A 17,620-nucleotide genomic window follows, 5' to 3' on the forward strand; every position below is an offset into this window, starting at 1 on the left:
AAGTCTAAATCTCTGTAATGTATACTCCTTGATTGACCACGGACACATAGCTGCAAGGGGTGCTGGGCATTGTAGATAATTCCTACTAAAATAGTGCTTTATTTTTGTTTTGAGATGGAGTCCCACTCAGGCTGGAGTGCAGTGGCACAACTTTGGCTCACTGTAATTTTTGCCTCTGGGGTTCAAGCGATTCTGCTGCCTCAGCCTCCCAAGTAGCTGGGATTACAGGTGGGTGCCACCACACCCAGCTAATTTTTGTATTTTTAGTAGAGATGAGGTTTCACCATGTTGGCCATGTTGGTCATGGGGTTTCACTATGTTGGCCATGTTGGTCTCGAACTCCTGACCTCAAGTGATCTCCCCAACTCGGCCTCCCAAAGTGCTGGGATTACAGGCATGAGCCACTACACCCAGCCAGAATGCTTTAGAGTGTAGAAACACAAATAACACACTGTCCAGACACAAACTGGTATAATGAGCCACCAGGCACGGCTTCATATGAAATTAACTTAGTCTTACATTTCTCCCCTCTTTTAATATGGAAAACAATAATGGGACATTTAAATAGTGGGGTCTCTTGGGTGCTTCTTTTTCCCAGTGAAGAAAAACACTTTCATTTATGACATATTTCAGAAAACTTGGATAACAACGTTAGAAAAATGGCAAATGACCATTATGGTTGGGTTTATTTCGAATGTAATTGAGAGGTTAGGCTGTCTTTGGAGCCTGCAACTGTTTTTCTGACAACAGGAAGTTTTCTGAGTTATGTTTTTACTCAATGCTAAAAGAAACTGGATATTGATTTTGATACAAATCGATGTGCCTTTGGGGTGTTCTGTTTCTGCCCTGGGAGGATTGCTATGGGTGAGGGAAAAGAACTATGTTGCCCTTGATCCCTAACAAGCACCATCACTCTCTGCAGCTTCCTAGTGTGGTCCCGATGGACAATTGAATGTAAAGGAACTTGAACGCCATGATTAAGAAAGGAAAAGGAAAAAAAAAAAACAAACGTGAAAAAACCAATATCAAAGTATAAAAAAAGGGTTTGTCTGCCAAGCAAACAAAAGTCATGGCTTTAACAAAAGTCATGGTATCATCTACACATTTTTTTTTCCTTTGTGAAGCGCTGTGGCTAGACTAAACAAAACAGAACAGTACAGAATTCAGGGATTGAAACCAAGGGAATATGTCCTTCTTCCCCTTCTACTGCCACATTCTACACAAGACAATGGGGGTTGAAGCCTCATCCTTCATGCTACATCAATCAAGAAGGTTTCTTTCTGGGACAGGTGCACACGTTTGTGCTTCTTGTGGTGTAAGTATTCACTAGGGGTGCTCCCCTCCTAAACTTCTCTGGAGTTGAGCCCACAATCCCCACAACCACTGGGACGCACTGCACCACATCAGCAGCAGGTGTTTTCTTGCTGTTGTTAATCGTTAGAAGTGTCATATTTGCACCGTATGTCTGGGCTAGGTCTGGCTGATGGGACTGATGCCACATGTGAATCATGAGTTGAATGTATAAAAATTTCAGCTTTGCCACTGTTGTCCTTTGGATGGATATTATGCACAAGGAAAAGTAGAGAGTGAGGAAAACAAAGAGTTGACCAGCTCCTAGTTCTGGAGTTGGTTGTTAGAAATTATAAAAAATGGTGGCTCTGCTCAGAAGACATGGGCATATAAAAGCTTGGAGTGCTAAATGCTCAAATTTTCCCTTAAATGATAGAAATGGAAGTAAACATTTATTACCATTTGGTCAAGTGTAGCTTAACTTGCATTCATATTTCATTGTTAGTAATGGAGGTATGTGGAGATATACACAGACCTTGAGACAGCTGTTTTTTTAATATTGCATACAGGCTAGCAGTTCATTGAAAACAGAGGAGAGAAGCCTGAAGGTTAGATCTTAGAAGAAGGCAGTTCTTCATGCACAGCTTTTGTCAATCCTGATTTGGTTTGAAAATAAAAATCATGGAATACCAAAATCAAAGGAGAGTTGATTAAGGGAAAGGGAAAAGGGGATCATCCCAGGAAGGGTGATGTCACTGGCCAGGAAAATGTCAGGCGAGGTTCCATGTCCTCACTCAAGTCCAAAGGTGCTGGTTTCCTCTACTGCTGTTAACAGCTTTTCATACAACATGGAGTACGAGGGATACGGTGGAAGATCCAGTCGGTTGAAGCATGTGTGTGCCCTGAATGGGGAGAAGAGATCGGTGAGAGTGTTTGTTTAAATGATACAACTGGTTCTGGATCTGTGACTTAGTCTGAAGTTGTGATTCAAAAGGGAATCAAAAGTGAGCAGGACCATGATTTAGGACCATAAAACATTGCAAACTAAGAGCCATATTCCTCTAGAATGAATAGACCGGTGGAAGGAATGGAGTAACTAGAAATGGGTTGTTTGAATTTGTAAGCAAACCATACTACATTAGAATGACACTAGCAAACAGATTATAAACTCTATGGTATCAGCCTGATTTGCAATTGAGTTATAAACTCTGATGTGGTCAATGAAGGAGTCAGAAATATAATTAGTATTGAAGGATTATATTCCTAAGTCTTCTTGTCCAGCTCTGATTTCTGAGCCTCTGTGAACCACATGCATCTAGAGGGACCTGAGATGGCCTGGAATTCTGAGATCCAGTTCTCCATTCAAGTCAAGTGTGCTCTGGAGACAAGTCTGACTTCCCTACCCCAGCAGAACCCACGGAACCTAAAGCCAAAGTGCTGCATTTCCAAGAGAAGCTGCCCCTGTGAGCCAGTCCTCCTGGATGCCTGGAGTGTCCTGGCGCCCAGGGTTCTGCTTTGCTTCATGTGCTTCCTCCTGCATTGCCAGTGTCTGCCTTGGACAAGGAATGTCTTCCTCACCGGTGGCTAACACCTGGACCTGGCAGACTCATGCAGGTCTCCAGCAGTGGGTACAAGAAGCCCAGCATGCACAGATTCTCTGCTGTGGAGCCTTGAATCACCTGACTGGCTGCTCCCTGCCAGAAGTTCTTTGTTTTTACAGAATCTTTGGCTGACGCCAAGTCCTGTACCATACATAGTAGGGAGAAAGGTGGACGGGTGCAGGTGCAAGTTCATTTCCTTCCTTTTCCTCCCTAAGAGTGGTGTGTTGAAATGGTGATTTGAGACACCAACCAGCACAGAAAAGGGCACTCTAAAATCAAACCAAATCAAATCAAATCACAAAACAAACATACAAAGAAACAAACAAAACTAAACTCTCTTCATTAGAGTTTTATTTGGGATATTAAACTCTTCTTTTCATTACAAGATCCCTAGGGGACTTGTGTATTATTTACACCTTTGTTTTAAAGTGTATAAATCAGAGTATCAGATCACAGCCCAGGCTGATGCAGCACTCAGGTTATGGGAGGAGATGATTTTGGGGATGAGGAGGGTGGGAAGAGGAAAGAGGGAAGGTGGGGTTTCCTGCCCAGCGAGAATCTAAGGACGATGCTGGTGTTTTCATCTGCCCAGCACCCATTCTTCCTCCTGGTAGTCCTTGGAACTATGGAACTATTCCTAACCCCTACCTCCCTCCTCCCTGTCCCCTTTCCCACTCAAGCTCCAAAGGCAGGCACAGGACAGTAGAGTGTCTGGTCTTAGACCTTAAAGACATAACTGGGAAGAAACATACAAATAGAGATAGAGATTAAACAGGCCTACCTTCACTTTAAAAGAAAATAATTGAAATATTTTACCTAGCTGTAAATATGTGAGTGAAAGGGAACTCAGTAAATTGAGTAGGATGATTACAGTGATTCCTATCTAGGTTAAAAAGATTGTGACAAAACTAGAACATACATTGGGCGATGGCTAAACAGGCGAAGTGGGGCAGAAAAGTCCCAAGCGTGCTTTTGAAACTAGCTGAATTAGCCAGGGGCGAGATAGGAGCAGGCATCATCTTCGTAGTTTTCTTCCTCTGGTCATTTTAACTGGCACTCATGAGCGGAAATATTACAGGAAAAAATATCATCTTTACAAATTAGTTGGAACCAAATTAATTCTGTAAAAGATCATTTCTGGGAGTAAACAGAAAGCATTGGCGAATAGCACCTAGTCTGAACACCCATGGCTTCCTTACTAGTTGCTTTTATTGCATTTATTTAGAGCCTTGGTGAACTCCCTTAGCCTGTCATCTAGAATGAATGAACACAATCAAATTATGATACAACTCAGCATTGCTAAGAGCTCACCACCCTCCAGGTGTGGTTCTGACAGCACCGAGTGCCTGCTTACCTCATTCCCTGTGCACCAAACCAAGCACTGCCCAGTGGTGTGGGGCAGTGGATAGCAAGAAACCAGGGCTTGGAAGACCTCTATGCTGACCCCAGTCTAGCCACTTACCAGCTTTATGACCCTGGGAAAGTCAATTAATCTTCCTGAGCCTCGGTTTTCTCACTTGTAAAGTGGGGATAATAATATATGCTGTGTGCACTTCGGAAGGTTATGGGGAGGATCAATGCTAGAACACACGTAAATGCATTTTGTAACCTGTGAATCATCATTTAAATGTAAGATTCTCTTGATAATGCAACATAATTGTGATAATGATTTGGGGAACCATGTCATACTTGTGGCAACTGAAGCCTCTTGGGTTTTGCACGTGACCTACTGGCAGGTGACTCATTTTCTTCTCACACTTGGTGCGATGGATGTTTTGGAGATCTGCACGGGTCTTTCAGCTGGGTTGAATTCCACGCCGCTGGTGTCAAGCTAGAGTTCCAGCATTTTGAGATAATTTTGGATTGGGTTGTACCAATCCCTGGACTGTTTATCCTTCTAACTGTGTCATCTACACAGTTGATCTCCCTGTCTCCTCTGTTTTTCCAAGTTACAGATTGAAATGTTAACCAATACAGGGCCAAAGAAAGTCTCGCTCCTGTCCCTACTAGAGACCACTTTAAGGTTGGCTAGGAACACACAAAAGAGGCAGCAGTCACTACTCTTTGCTGCCAGCTATTCAGCTGGTTAGGTAAGTTGTGTCTTCCCTTCATGCCAATCTTCTTCCTCTGCCTAACTACAGCCTTGTTCTCCTCAGATAGGCCTTGCTCTCTTCCCCACTAAATCTTGTCTTTTTCAAGTTTGTCAATAACCTCTTGATCCCTAAATCCAGAAGCCCATACTCTCCTCCCACTGGCTCCAGCTCTTTAAAAGCATTTGACAGCTCTTCCTCTGGAACATCTCCCTCCCTTGGCTTCTCTTTGGTTTCTCAATGGCTTCCATTTTCTCTGCTGAGCTGCCTGATGGCGCCCTCCGGCCTCCTTTGTAGGTCCTCTTCTGGCCTTAGGTGCTACAGAGAAGCATTTCTCCTTGGCACTATTCACTTTTTGAACTTGATAACTCTTTGTTGTGGAGCTGCTTTGTGCATTGTGAGGTGTTTAGCAGCATCCTTGGCTTCTACTCAACAGGCACCAGTAGCACCCCTTCCCCTCAACCAAAAATTCTCCAGAAAATGTCAACTACCTCTTGTTGGGGAAGAGAGGCAAAGTCGCCCTCCCCAGCCCCACCTTGAGAACCACTGCTACAGAGTAAGCCAACTACTAACTTGACCGGGCCTCCAATTTCACCACCGGCTTGCGGTCATTTTACATCTGCAGTAAAACATGTTCATATTAGAATTTCATTTGCAACTTTTAGGCCAGTTAATTGCTGATGACTCAGAGCTTTGATATCCCTGGTCCGTGCCCCAAATGTAAACCCAAGATTCTCTCCGCTTCTTCATTCCGTCTCCACACTGCCCAGTGCTATTTTGACTCTGACCTAGCTTCTGTGCTTCTCTTTCCTTCCAAGCCTTTCTTCTGTTCTCCTTTGAGCTCTTGTTCAAAGTAAAGAAACTTTGCCACCTCCTTAAGCTCTTTGCAGATGCTGCCTCTGGATCCCAGTGTCCCCTCTCCTGTCCTTATGGGTAGAAACTGCTCATTGCCCCACATGCTGTGACATGGACGGACATTCTTCACGCTCCCCACTGTCAATTCCACGTCATGACTTTGCAATCTCTGATCAGTTTCCATTCCTTTGAATCTCATGCCATTTAGATAACTTATTTTTAAAACCATAGGCTTTGACTGGCATTTCATTTTAATGAAATAGGATAGAGCAGAAAATAGATTTTATTGCAGATAATAAGGGTAAAGTGCTGTTTTGAGGAACTTGTGTTTCAGATATACACACATATGTGCAAATGAGTACATGTGCATGTCCTGAGTTGTGATACAAAAGGCATTTCTTTTTGTGGGCTATGGTTTAAGGAGCCTGAAAATCAGTGATCTAGGTAGACCTTTGGTTTCTTCTGACACTTTGAGCTTCTAGCTTATTACAATTATTGATACTCTGGCACTTTGCTTAAGTCTTCCTTTCCATTTCAAGTCCTACCAGACTGTGTGGCAGCCAAGTCCACATGGCCAACAGGTTGAACACGCCAGCCCCCAGTTCCTTGACCTCAATTCCAGTGACAGTTCCGCCTCTCATTTACTTTAGCTACGGTGTTATATGAAGTTTCCTCACAGGCACTATGAAATTATATCCTGGAAACCTCCACCCTCAAAGTCCTTTCTCCTGGCCCTCACACATCTTTTAGCAGGCAGGGATCTGTACTGATACAAAGGTTCTACGTAGCCTAGGCTGTGATTGGGTTTTGCCGTGGCGGCGTCTGGCGCTCTTATCTGGGAAGCCAGTTGCCTTTCCTTTCTGCAGAGGGCAGACCTGAAGAAAAAGCTGTGGGCCGCCTCTCCCAGGGTGCTGGCCAGGGGCACTGTGATTCACAGCATCTGGGATGCCCATGCCGCCTTGTGTCTGCTTTGCTTCTTGCCTGCTCAGGGCTTCCTGCCACCTGCCATGGCCGAGCCAGGTCTTCTCGAACGACAGTTTCTGGAAGTCAGAGGTTTTTTCCTTCTATGCACATGCAGATGACATTTTTTTTAAGGTTCTTGGATCTTCAGACACCATCCAAGGGAAACTGGACAGGGGTCACTATTTAGGGCATTATTTTCAGTGTCCTCTTAGAGGCATTTGCTTCTTGGGGCCCTCTTGTCCCAAGAAGAGGTCCCTGCTTCCCCAAGAAACCATCTCTGGGGCTTGTGGTACAGCAGTGCTCTTAGGGCTGCCTTGGTCCAGATATGAAGGACCTGTTCATAAGTCCAATGTCTGGCTTAGAAACTCTCTGTGTGGGTTAATAATATTAATGTATATTTCAAAGCTTCCAAAGCAAACACAGAAATTATGTTCATTCTGTGACCCCAGATGACAGAAGCAATGACTCTCATTTCCTAAAGAATAGAGACTCCTCAGCACGATATTTTCTTTTTTCTTTGTTTCTATCTTTTTTCTTTTCTTTGTTTCTATCTTTTTTCTTTTCTTTTTACCTTTTGAGACAGGCTCTCATTCTGTTGCCCAGGGTAGAGTGTGGTGGTGCAATCACAGCTCACTGCAGCCTCAGCCTCCTGGGCTCAGGTGATCCTCCTGCCTCAGCATCCCAAGTAGCTGGGACTAAGGTGCATGCTACTATGCCTGGCTAATTTTTTAATTTTTTTGCAGAGATGAGGTCTTGTCACATTGCCCAGGTTGGTCTTGAACTCCTGGGCTCAAGTAATCCGCCTGCCTTAGGCTCCCACAGTGCTAAGATTACAGACGTGAGCCACTGTGCCCAGCCAGCAGGGTCTTTTGTTTGTGGCTCACCAAACTCTTTCCCAACTGCATCCCCTGTGATGTTGCTCGGGGCATCTTACCCTCCGCACTGGCTGGCTGCACCTTCTGGAACACGTGCTGCCATTTCCCGCTCCCAGCCCTTGCTCATACTGTTGCTTCAGCCTGGAAGGCCCCTTCTCCCTATTCCTTGTCTCCCGATGCTCCCCTAAATTGCCAGTTTCTTTGTGGCATCTTCTCTGGGCAACTTGATTGGGAGTCTCTGTTTCATACTCTCACAGCACAGGGCTCTAACCCGCTGTGCTCCTCTGATTCTACTTTGTGCTGTAATTAGTTACTATCGGGCTGTGTGCTCCCTAGATTGCAGGCTCCCGCGGGCAGGTGTGTTCTTGTAGCTCCGCCCCTCCTCAAGCTGCATGCTGCAGGGGTAGGCTATCATTAGTCAGAACTCAAGCTGCATTTCTCTAAAATAAAAGCAAGATGTTTCCAAATAACTATATTCTTGAAATCTATCATTCAGCTTAACAAATGGAAATTCTGCCTTTTTAGTCTTCTTTTCTTGACAGACTTGACTATGTTTAGCTACTGGTAGAGCCATGCAAATAAGAAAGACCCTTGGAGCTGAGGGTCTGCTGAACTGAGTGGGTGAAGTCAGGGCTGAAGCCTACGCCAGGGTGTTCAGCTGTGGTTAACCAGCTGGGCATGCCCATGAATGCTTATCAACACCAGGTGAATTGTCCTCGGGGAAAATCCAGAAAAGCTAGGTGAAAGCTACAGTCCAGTAAATCCTTCTGCAATAAGGATTTAGCAGAGGTATTTGGGTGGCCATGTAGAAACAGAGCTGAGTTAAATGCAAAGCTTCTTTATAATTAGAATGTATCCTATTAGCAAAAGATAATAGAGGTCAATCTTTTCTTCTGTCCGTTGCAGCAGCATTTCTTACCACAGCACCTATGCACAACTGTCTCTTCAGTGCCTCCTGATCAGGAATGCACTACCCAAAGTGCATAGAAAGGACTCAGGAGGTGCTGGGATTAAAACTCACAGTGCAGGGAATTTCTTCTGTAAAACTGCCTGGAGCCCCAGCGTCTCCTTTTTGACATTTATCCCACAATAAATGTGCTTTTTAAATAGAAGTCACCATAGAGACCAGAGATACATGTGGTCTCATCCCCACGTTTTAAAACTTGGTAGGAAAAATCTGACACATCATGAATATATAATGATCCTATGAAGTATCAAGTGATACGCTGTTAGAAATACAGATATGATGCTCAGGGGTTACTTCCAGGTTCCAGCATCTTTATATTAATGTCCTTGCCTATGCCCTCTCCTGTGTTAGACATTCATCTATAAATTAAGTTGGGCTATGAGAGCATCCCATGACTGACACACAGACTACAGCTCAAATACCATCAGTCATCAAAACCTCCCTAAGAATAACATAGTTTCAATCCAAGTCTCAGAGCCACCTCACCTTCACCTTTCCCTAAGAACTCCAATGACAATACTTTGGGTGATAGGAAAGAATTCCATCCCAAAGGATGGTCACTCAAAATCAAATAGCAAAGTATACTTTGCCCTCTTCAGCAGGTTTCCCCGAAGGCTGGCAGGAGCTCTGTACCTGGGGAGAGAGGTAATTTTCCCCCATTTCTCTATGCAGAAGCGCCGAAGCCCATTGCTCCCCCGGAGGGCTGCGAAGCCTTCGTAGGGCACGCTGGATGTTCCCGTGACAAACTGCAGTAATCTCAGCCTCTGCTCATTATTGAAGCGCTCCACCGCGGCCCAGAACCAGCGGATCACAAGATGCCCATCGTGGTAACCTGCACGAGACGAAGGGAGGGAGGAAGAGAGGATGCAGAGACAGGAGGAAGGGGTGGGGGGAGAGAGATCAAACAGACATCAGGTATGATAGGAACAGAACCGCTGCTTTTGATCTGATTTATCTCATAATTGCCTTTAGAGCGGTCTAAAATAATTTGTGTAACTAGATCAAGTTTTAGAACAAGAGCAGATTTAGAAAATAGTCATTTTATAAAAGGACTTTATGTTCTGTGGGACATTCCTAGAGATGTCTGCTTTCTATTTAAACAACTGGGACTCCACTTGAAATGTCCCTGCCTCATGTAGGTACAGATAAGGAGTAGAAGGGCCTGGTAGAGACTAAAGGCCCTATGAATACAATATTGCATCACGTTTTCTTTGTTCTGCTGTCTTAGCTCTTGGCCACCATATACCAGGGGAAAGTCTAGGACTTACAAGTCTAGGCTGAAGGTAAACAGACAGTTTGGTGAACATGGGATCCCAGGCTCTCCCCCTGGGCAACTGCTCTCAGGCCAGCCCTGCGTGGAGACATGTTGGGCCCATGGAATAAGTACTGGGTCCCTCTCACAGTAAGCTGGGGAGACCATGCTTGGACGAATCAATTAAATGATTTGCTACTGACTGCAAATGCAAGAGGCCTTCAGAGAGAGAAAAAATCTATGTGTGCCAAGGCAGAGGCAAGAAAAGCTTCAGAAAGAAAGTGAAGCTACGTGCAGCGTGAGAAGGGTTTGTGCAAGTGGAGGGAAGGAGGAGGACATTCCTGGCAGGAAAAGTAAAGGATAACAAGATTGAGGAGGAAATATGCAGGCAACAGTAAGCCACTAGGGTAGAGGGGTTTCTGGTGAAGGCAGGAAGGAATATTTCTGGGGGTGTTATGGGGCCTTAACAGCCAGGCAGAGATTTTTTTTTTTTTTTTTTTTTTTTTTGAGACAGAATCTTGCTCTGTCAGCCAGGCTGGAGTGCAGTGGTGTGATCTCGGCTCACTGCGACCTCTGCCTCCTGGGTTCAAGGGATCCTCCCATGTCAGCCTCCTGAGTAGCTGGGACTACAGACATGTGCCATCAGGCCTGGCTAATTTTTGTATTCTTTTTTTCAGAGGAAAGGGTTTCACCAGGCTGGTCTCGAACTAGTGAGTTCAAGCAATCTGCCTGCCTCGGCCTTCCGAAGTGCTGGGATTACAAGCATGAGCCACGATGCCCAGCCAGGCAGACAGTGGTTTTCATACTATACCAGAAGGGACTAGGGGTTTATACTAGAGGCTTTGCAGGGCTGAAAGTTCAGGTTGGGATTTAGAGAAAGGCATGTACAAGCTCCTGCTTTGTACTAAAGTACGGCCAAGCTTTCTGTAGTCTTCAAAAAGTGATTAATTTTATATACATGCAATGGAATGTTATTCAGCCATAAAAAGGAATAAAATATTGAAACATGCTACATACAACATGGGTGGACCTCAAAACAGAAGGCTAAGTTAAAGAAGCCAGACACAAAGACCACATTTTGTATGATTCCATTTCTATGACATATCCAGAATAGGCAAATCCATTGAAATAGAAGACAGATTGATGGTTGCCAGGGGTTGAGGGAAAGGGGCGAGGGAGTGAGAGCAACTGCTTGATGGGTACAGGGTTTCCTTTTGGGGCATTGAAAATATTCTGGAAGTAGCTAGAGGCAATGGTTGCACAACACTGTGACTGTACTAAACACCACTGACTTCTTCACTTTAGTCACTTTATGTTACATCAATTTCACCTCAACAAGTCAATCATTTGGAAAGTGCTGAGTTCTGTTTGCGATCATCGCATCATCACAGCTCCTGCCCACTCACCTCCCCGGTACTCTGTGTTATTCCGCCAGTCATTCAGGTCAATTTCTGCGGTGCCAGCAATCACCAGCTCCAGCTCCCTGGCATCAAACACGGACACCAGCCTTGAGTCTACAACCTGAAATGCAGGTTAGGCTTCAGCATCCAGGTCCAAACACACAGAAGGCTATATTAATGATCATATTTATGTGAGTTAAACTGGGAAACTGACCATCACTGGCAATACTTTTTTTCAGTTTGCAATCATTTTTAACTTGAAAATTATTGCTATGATCTGAATGTTTATATATCCCTTTCCTTCCCCAAATGCATATGTTGAAATCTTCACCCCTGAAGCCATCGTATTAGGAGGTGGGGCCTTTGGGGGATGATTAGATTATGAGGGCCTCATGCTTTTATTAAAGAGTCCCAAGAGAGACCTCTCGTCCTTTCCATCACATGAGGACACAGGAAGAAGGTACCATCTATGAACCAGAAGGTGGCCCCTTGCCAGACACCAAATCTGCTGGTGTCTTGATCTTGGACTTCCCAACCTCCAAAACTGTGAGAAATAAATGTCTGTTGCTGTAAGCCACCCACCCCATAGTATTTTGTTATAGCAGCTCAAACAATGATCATTGACTTAAACATTTTAGAACACAAGCCTTCATGAGTGGGGAACAGAAAAGAGAATCCCACGCTCCACCCGTAATGCTTCCTCTCAGAATGATTTTGTAAACAAATCTGACTCGACTTTCTGAAGTCACGTTGAAGTTTTCAAATAACATTGCGTTTTAAAAGCAAAAAGTCCACATCATTCTGAAGGACTTAATAGTTATTAGTATTACCATTTCACTTAAAATGTAATATTTCACATGGAGTTATGACTTATATCCTAAATTGGGCGTTTGTATTAAAATGACTGTATTTTCCATCCCTTCTCAAACCATGACCTTAAGATTAAGAGCCTCATGCTCGCCGGACTGAGCTAGCTGGGTGCAAATCTGTCTTTTCCTTCTCTTCTTCTCTAACTTCCTTCCTCCCTCCTTAGGGATCTGGGAAGACGTGTTCTGTTAGGGTTCTGCATTCTGGCTTTGCATCTTGTGCCAAATGTACCAGGCACAACTGAGCTCCTGTGATGGTACCTCCTTCAATCAAACCAGCAGAGGACAAGATCGTGGCCAGTGCACTTCTCCATTCTGGCAGGGAAGGAGAGTCTTCCACGATCCAGGACCTGAGAAAACGTTTATAGCTTCTGGTTTTTAAACTGGAGAAGTTCAAGGACGTCATAGGATGTCTAGTGGCCCTCCCTGTCTTCTTCATTTACCACTCAGCATAGAGTACGTGGCACAACATGATGCTATAACAAAATTAAATTCTAGCACCAGTGGACAATATGTCCCAATGCCTTCATTTCACTTATTTTTGTTTTGTTGAGTAAAAGGAAACACCACCCGCACAGATCGCGACAAGAGATGCTAGATGTTTTCATGTCTAGCACATCAGGGTCACATACCAGTTGCCTGAAAGCATTTTTCACCCATAAGAGTTGAGTTTCCCAGAGAACTCTGACCCCTCGGTCCTCCACCCTAAGAAGATCCTCAGTGCTCCCTGGTGAGGAGCACTCGCTGAGCCCACTGCCTAGCTTGGTTCTTCCTCTCTGTTCTCATCACCTGAGCTGCTGCTCCCCCAGGGAGCCTGGAGGAGTGAGGGCCCGTGAAGCAGCACCCTGGCCACAGCTTGCCTTCCCCAGGCCACCGGGCCTCACCTCGTAGAAGCCGCGCACCAGCGCCTCGGTCTGCTGCACCACGCCGCGCTCCACCCGCCACTTCACCATGCGCTCGATGTACTCCTTCTTGTTCTTCTCTGTCACCTGTGTGTTGGCTCCTCCAGACTTCAACTCCCTTTCCGTGACCTTGTAGGAAAACAGAAAGATGGCAATGCTTGTCAGTTCAGCTTATCTCTCTGGGATGCACACTGATTTTAGGGGGATGACTATATGCAAAAAAGTCCTCCACAGGGCATTATTCAGCATCATTACCCTCGAAGGCTTTTTTCCTGGTTAAAGGTCACTAAAAAGGGTCTGACTGTTCTAAGCAGATTGGAGCGCAGTGGTGCTATCATAGCTCACTGCAGCCCTGAATTCCTGGGGGCAAGTGATCCTCCTCCCTCAGCCTCCTGGGTAGCTGGGACCACAGATGGGTGCCACTCTGCCTAGTTAATTTTTTTTTTCTTTCTTCTTTTTAAATTTTCTTTTGTAGAATGTGGTGTATGTTGCCCAGGCTGGTCTTCAACTCCTGGCCCGAAGTGATCCTCCCAACTCCAGAGTAATGGAATTACAGGCATGAGCCATTGCACCTGGCCTCTAAGCAGATTGTTAAGCACCTTGGAAGGGCTACAGCTTTTGTTTTAGACAGAGAAAACAAGTTTCCTATACTCAAGAGGCATAATGGAAATAAAAGGAAAATGTCCTCGGTTGTCCCTAATATTGAAGCTGAATGTGTCAACACTACAATCACATAGTTGATGCCCCCAAATCTCAATTACAGCAAATTCTTAACAGCCATCAGTTTCCATTCCCACAGTTGACCAGAAGACCATGGTCTTCTGGCGGAGAGTGGGGCATAATATTACACAGCCAGGGCAGCCTGACCCTGGGAAGGGAAGCAGAAGCATGTAGGCACACAGTAAATGGCGCTGCCACTTGTGTGATGATGCATGTTTCTTAGGACATGCTTGAGTCATCGGGGAAGGCTATGATCCACCTCTTAACAGGCAAGAAGGTAGATAACACACTAGACATTTTAAAAAAAATCAAAATGTGTTAGTGTTTGAAAGGGATAATCTTCAGTCATGTTGAATTCACTTAAGGGTTCACTGCAATGCTCAATGCTGCAAGACAAATGAGGCATCACTGGACTTAGTTACTGGTTTAAAGAAAAAAATACACATGTGTTTGGCACTTGTGGACACAGGTACCTAAACAAAACAGTCCATAAGTAGTCTGATGGTTACTTTTTCCTCTATCACTAAGGTGACCAGTGCAAATTACAAAATACCGGCTAACGATATAAGACTTGCTACCACCAAGCACCCATATTCTTTGGAATGTCTGATTTTTAGCTGCCCAGTTAAAGACTTTATTTTTCAACCTCCCTCACGGCTAGGTGTGGCACGTAACTAAATTCTGTCCAATGGGATGTAAGCAAAAGTGTTGTATGGCACCGTCAGGAGGCCTTCTTGAAGGGACGGGCTGTGTGTTCCTTTGTCCTGCTGCTTTGAACACAGTTATGATGGTTGGGACGCTGTACTCATCTGGGCTAAGAGTGCAGGGGGCCTATCCTAGCGATAGCAGTGGGGAGACCTGGAAGGAGCTTGATTCCTGAGGATTCTATCAAATAGAGCTTATTTGTTTTTGTTTTTGTTGTTTTTGTTTTGAGACAGGGTGTCACTCTGTCACACCGGCTGGAGTGCAGTGGTGCAATCTCAGCTCACTGCAACCTCTCCCTCCCAGGCTCAAGCAATTCTCCCACATCAGCCTCCCAAATAACTGGGACTACAGGTGCACGCCACCACACCTGACTAATTTTTGTATTTTTAGTAGAGACAGGGTTTTGCCATGCTGGCCAGGCTTGTCTCAAACACCTGGCCTCAAGCGAACCACCCGCCTTGGCCTTCCAAAGTGCTAGGATTACAGGTGTGGACCACCACAGCAGCCTAAACAGGACTTTTATGTGAGGAAAAAAAAAGCTTCTATTAATTTCAACAGGGTCATTTTTGGCATCTTTACTTACTAGTAGCTGAATCTAAACCGAAAACCTATGGTGTCTTTCACCTGCATCTCTCTGCTCTCCACCATCTAACAACTTGACAAAAGAAGGTCTGAAAGTCAATCTTCCAAAACCATTCATTGTTCTTGGTGACCTCCTTTTGAAGAGAAATAGGATAAACTTTAAACAGATATACAGGTGACCCTTGAGCAACATGGGTTTGAACTGCATGAGTCCACTTGTACGTGGATTTTTTTCAATAAATATATTAGAAAATTTTTTTGAGATTTGCAACAATTTTAAAAAACTCGCAGATGACCTGCATACCTAGAAATATTTTTTAAAATTAAGAAAAAGTTAGGAATGTCATGAGTCCATAAAATATATGTAGATATTAGTCTATTTTATCATTTACTAACATAAAATATATACAAATCTATTATTAAAAAGTTAAAATTTATGAAAACTTACACAAACACTTAGAAACTGTACATGGTGTCATTAGCAGTAGAGAGAAATGCAAACAAACATAAAAATGCAGTATTAAATCATAACTGCATAAAATTAACTGTAGTAATACTGTATTATGTAATAATTTTGCAGCCACCTCCTGTTGCTATTGCAATGAGCTCAAGTGTTGCTGATGAACAGCCTCTCTCCAGTAAATTGTGTATCACAGTAAAAAGTGATCTCTCTTGTTTACTGCTTATTTTCCACCGTGTTTAAGTGCAATACCATAAACTTTGAATAATATCGTGGGACCTACACAAAGGGCCACTATTGATGCTGGAAATGCTCCCAGGAAGCAGAGAAAAGTCATGATATTACAAGGGAAAACTGAATTGCTTGATAGGAACCATAGGTTGAGGTCTGCAGATGTGGTTACCTACTTTTTCAAAATAAATGAATCCAGCATAGGGACCGTTGTAAAAAAAGAAAAGGAAATTCATGAAGCCATTACTGCAGCTATGCCAGCAAGTGTGAAAAGCTGGACTTTTTGTGAAATATCTTTTTATCTCATATTGAAAACACAGCTTTTATGTGAGTGCAGGATTGCTAGAACAATGGCATACCTATAGACTCTGATATGATTCTAGAAAAAGCAAAGTCATTATAATGGTAACTTAAAGCAAAAGGAAGGTGAAGGATCTAAAGTTAAATTTAAAGCCAGCAAAGGATGGTTTGATAATTTTAGAAACAGGTTTGGCTGAAAAATATCAAAATAACAAGAGAAGCAGCTTGTGCTGACCAAGAGGCACCAAATGAGTTCCTAGACACTGTTAAGAAACTCACTGAGGAGAAAGGGTATCTCCCTGTACAGGTTTTTAATGCAGATGAAAGTGCCCTGTTCTGGATAAAAAAGCACCACAGAGGTCCTTTATTAGTAAGGAAGAGAAGTGAGCACCAGGATTTAAGGCAGGAAGTGACAGGTTAACTCTACTGTTTTGTGCCAACACATTTGAGTTTATGATCAGGATTGCCCTTATCCATTAAAGCTTTAACCCCCGAGCCTTGAAGAGAAAAGAAAACACCAGCTGCCAACAAGAAGGCCTGGATAATGAGAACCTCTTCTCTGGATTGGTTCCATCAGTGCTTTGTTCCTGAAGTTAGGAAGTACCTTGCCAGTAAGGGACTGCCTTTTCAAGTTTTTTTTTTTTTGATATTGGACAATGCCCTAGGCCACCCAGAACCCCCTGAGTTCAACACCGAGGAATCAAAGTGGTCTACTTGGCCCCCAAAATGTCTCTAATTCAGCCTTTAGATCGGGAGTCATAGGACCTTTAAGGCTCATTACACACGGTACTCCATGGAAAGGATGACTTCAATAGAGAGAACACTGTAAAATCCTAGAAAAGTTATGCCACTGAAGATGCCATCATTGTTATACAAAAAGCTGTGAAAGTCATCAAGCCCCAAACAATAAATTTCTGCTGGAGAAAACTGTATCCAAATTTTGTGCATAACGTTCTCTTTTCTCTGGCTTTCCTTATTGTAAGAATACAGTTTATAATACCTATAACCTACAAAATATTTGTTAATTGATCATTTTTGTTATTAATAAGACTTCTAGTCAACAGTAGGCTATTAGTAGTTAAGTTTTTGGAGAATCAAAAGTTATGCATGAATTTTCAACTGTGCAGGAGTCAGCACCCTAACCCTTGCATTTTGAAGGGTTAGCTGTACATTATTCAAGATCTACAACACAACCTTATTTTTATCACTGGGAACATTTAGGCTTTTTTCTAAGTTGTTCAGTTCCTACACTTTACACTAGAGGATTGTTCTTTTATATATTCAACCTTATTTTTTTCTCTAATTTTATGCATTCAGTTATTTGTAGTTAACTTCATTTTCTTGAATAGATAGTATATGACCATGGAATAACATTCAAATGGTGTAGAAGGCCATAAAATGAAAAGTAAGTTTTTCTCCCACCTAATCTCCCAGCCGTGCATTCTCCCTTTCTGGAGACAATCATCTCTACTTCCCTTCCGGGGAGATTCTATGCATATGCTGGGTAATGTATATATATTATCTTCAAAAATTTTTAGAGATGGGGTCTTGCTATGTTGCC

At 43.6% G+C, this 17,620-nt stretch overlaps 1 protein-coding gene across 9 annotated transcripts in view; it reads right to left on the reverse strand.

The window, feature by feature from the left end:
* Positions 1 to 1,826: 1,826 nt before the first annotated feature.
* HECW1 (HECT, C2 and WW domain containing E3 ubiquitin protein ligase 1) overlaps positions 1,827 to 17,620 on the reverse strand; it is a 445,591-nt gene continuing 429,797 nt past the window's right edge. For all 9 annotated transcript variants that reach the window (XM_064366737.1, XM_064366740.1, XM_064366742.1 and 6 more), the window contains 4 exons: positions 13,044 to 13,190; positions 11,300 to 11,414; positions 9,275 to 9,473; positions 1,827 to 2,192 (listed from right to left, as the gene is read on the reverse strand). In XM_064366737.1, coding sequence (XP_064222807.1) covers positions 2,081 to 2,192; positions 9,275 to 9,473; positions 11,300 to 11,414; positions 13,044 to 13,190 — 573 coding nt within the window. In that variant the 3' untranslated portion in view covers positions 1,827 to 2,080. The remainder of the gene's footprint in view (positions 2,193 to 9,274; positions 9,474 to 11,299; positions 11,415 to 13,043; positions 13,191 to 17,620) is intronic.

Source organism: Aotus nancymaae, unplaced genomic scaffold (assembly GCF_030222135.1).
Source record: "Aotus nancymaae isolate 86718 unplaced genomic scaffold, 86718_ANA_hifiasm-v0.15.2.pri h1tg000065l, whole genome shotgun sequence".
NCBI lineage: Eukaryota > Metazoa > Chordata > Mammalia > Primates > Aotidae > Aotus > Aotus nancymaae.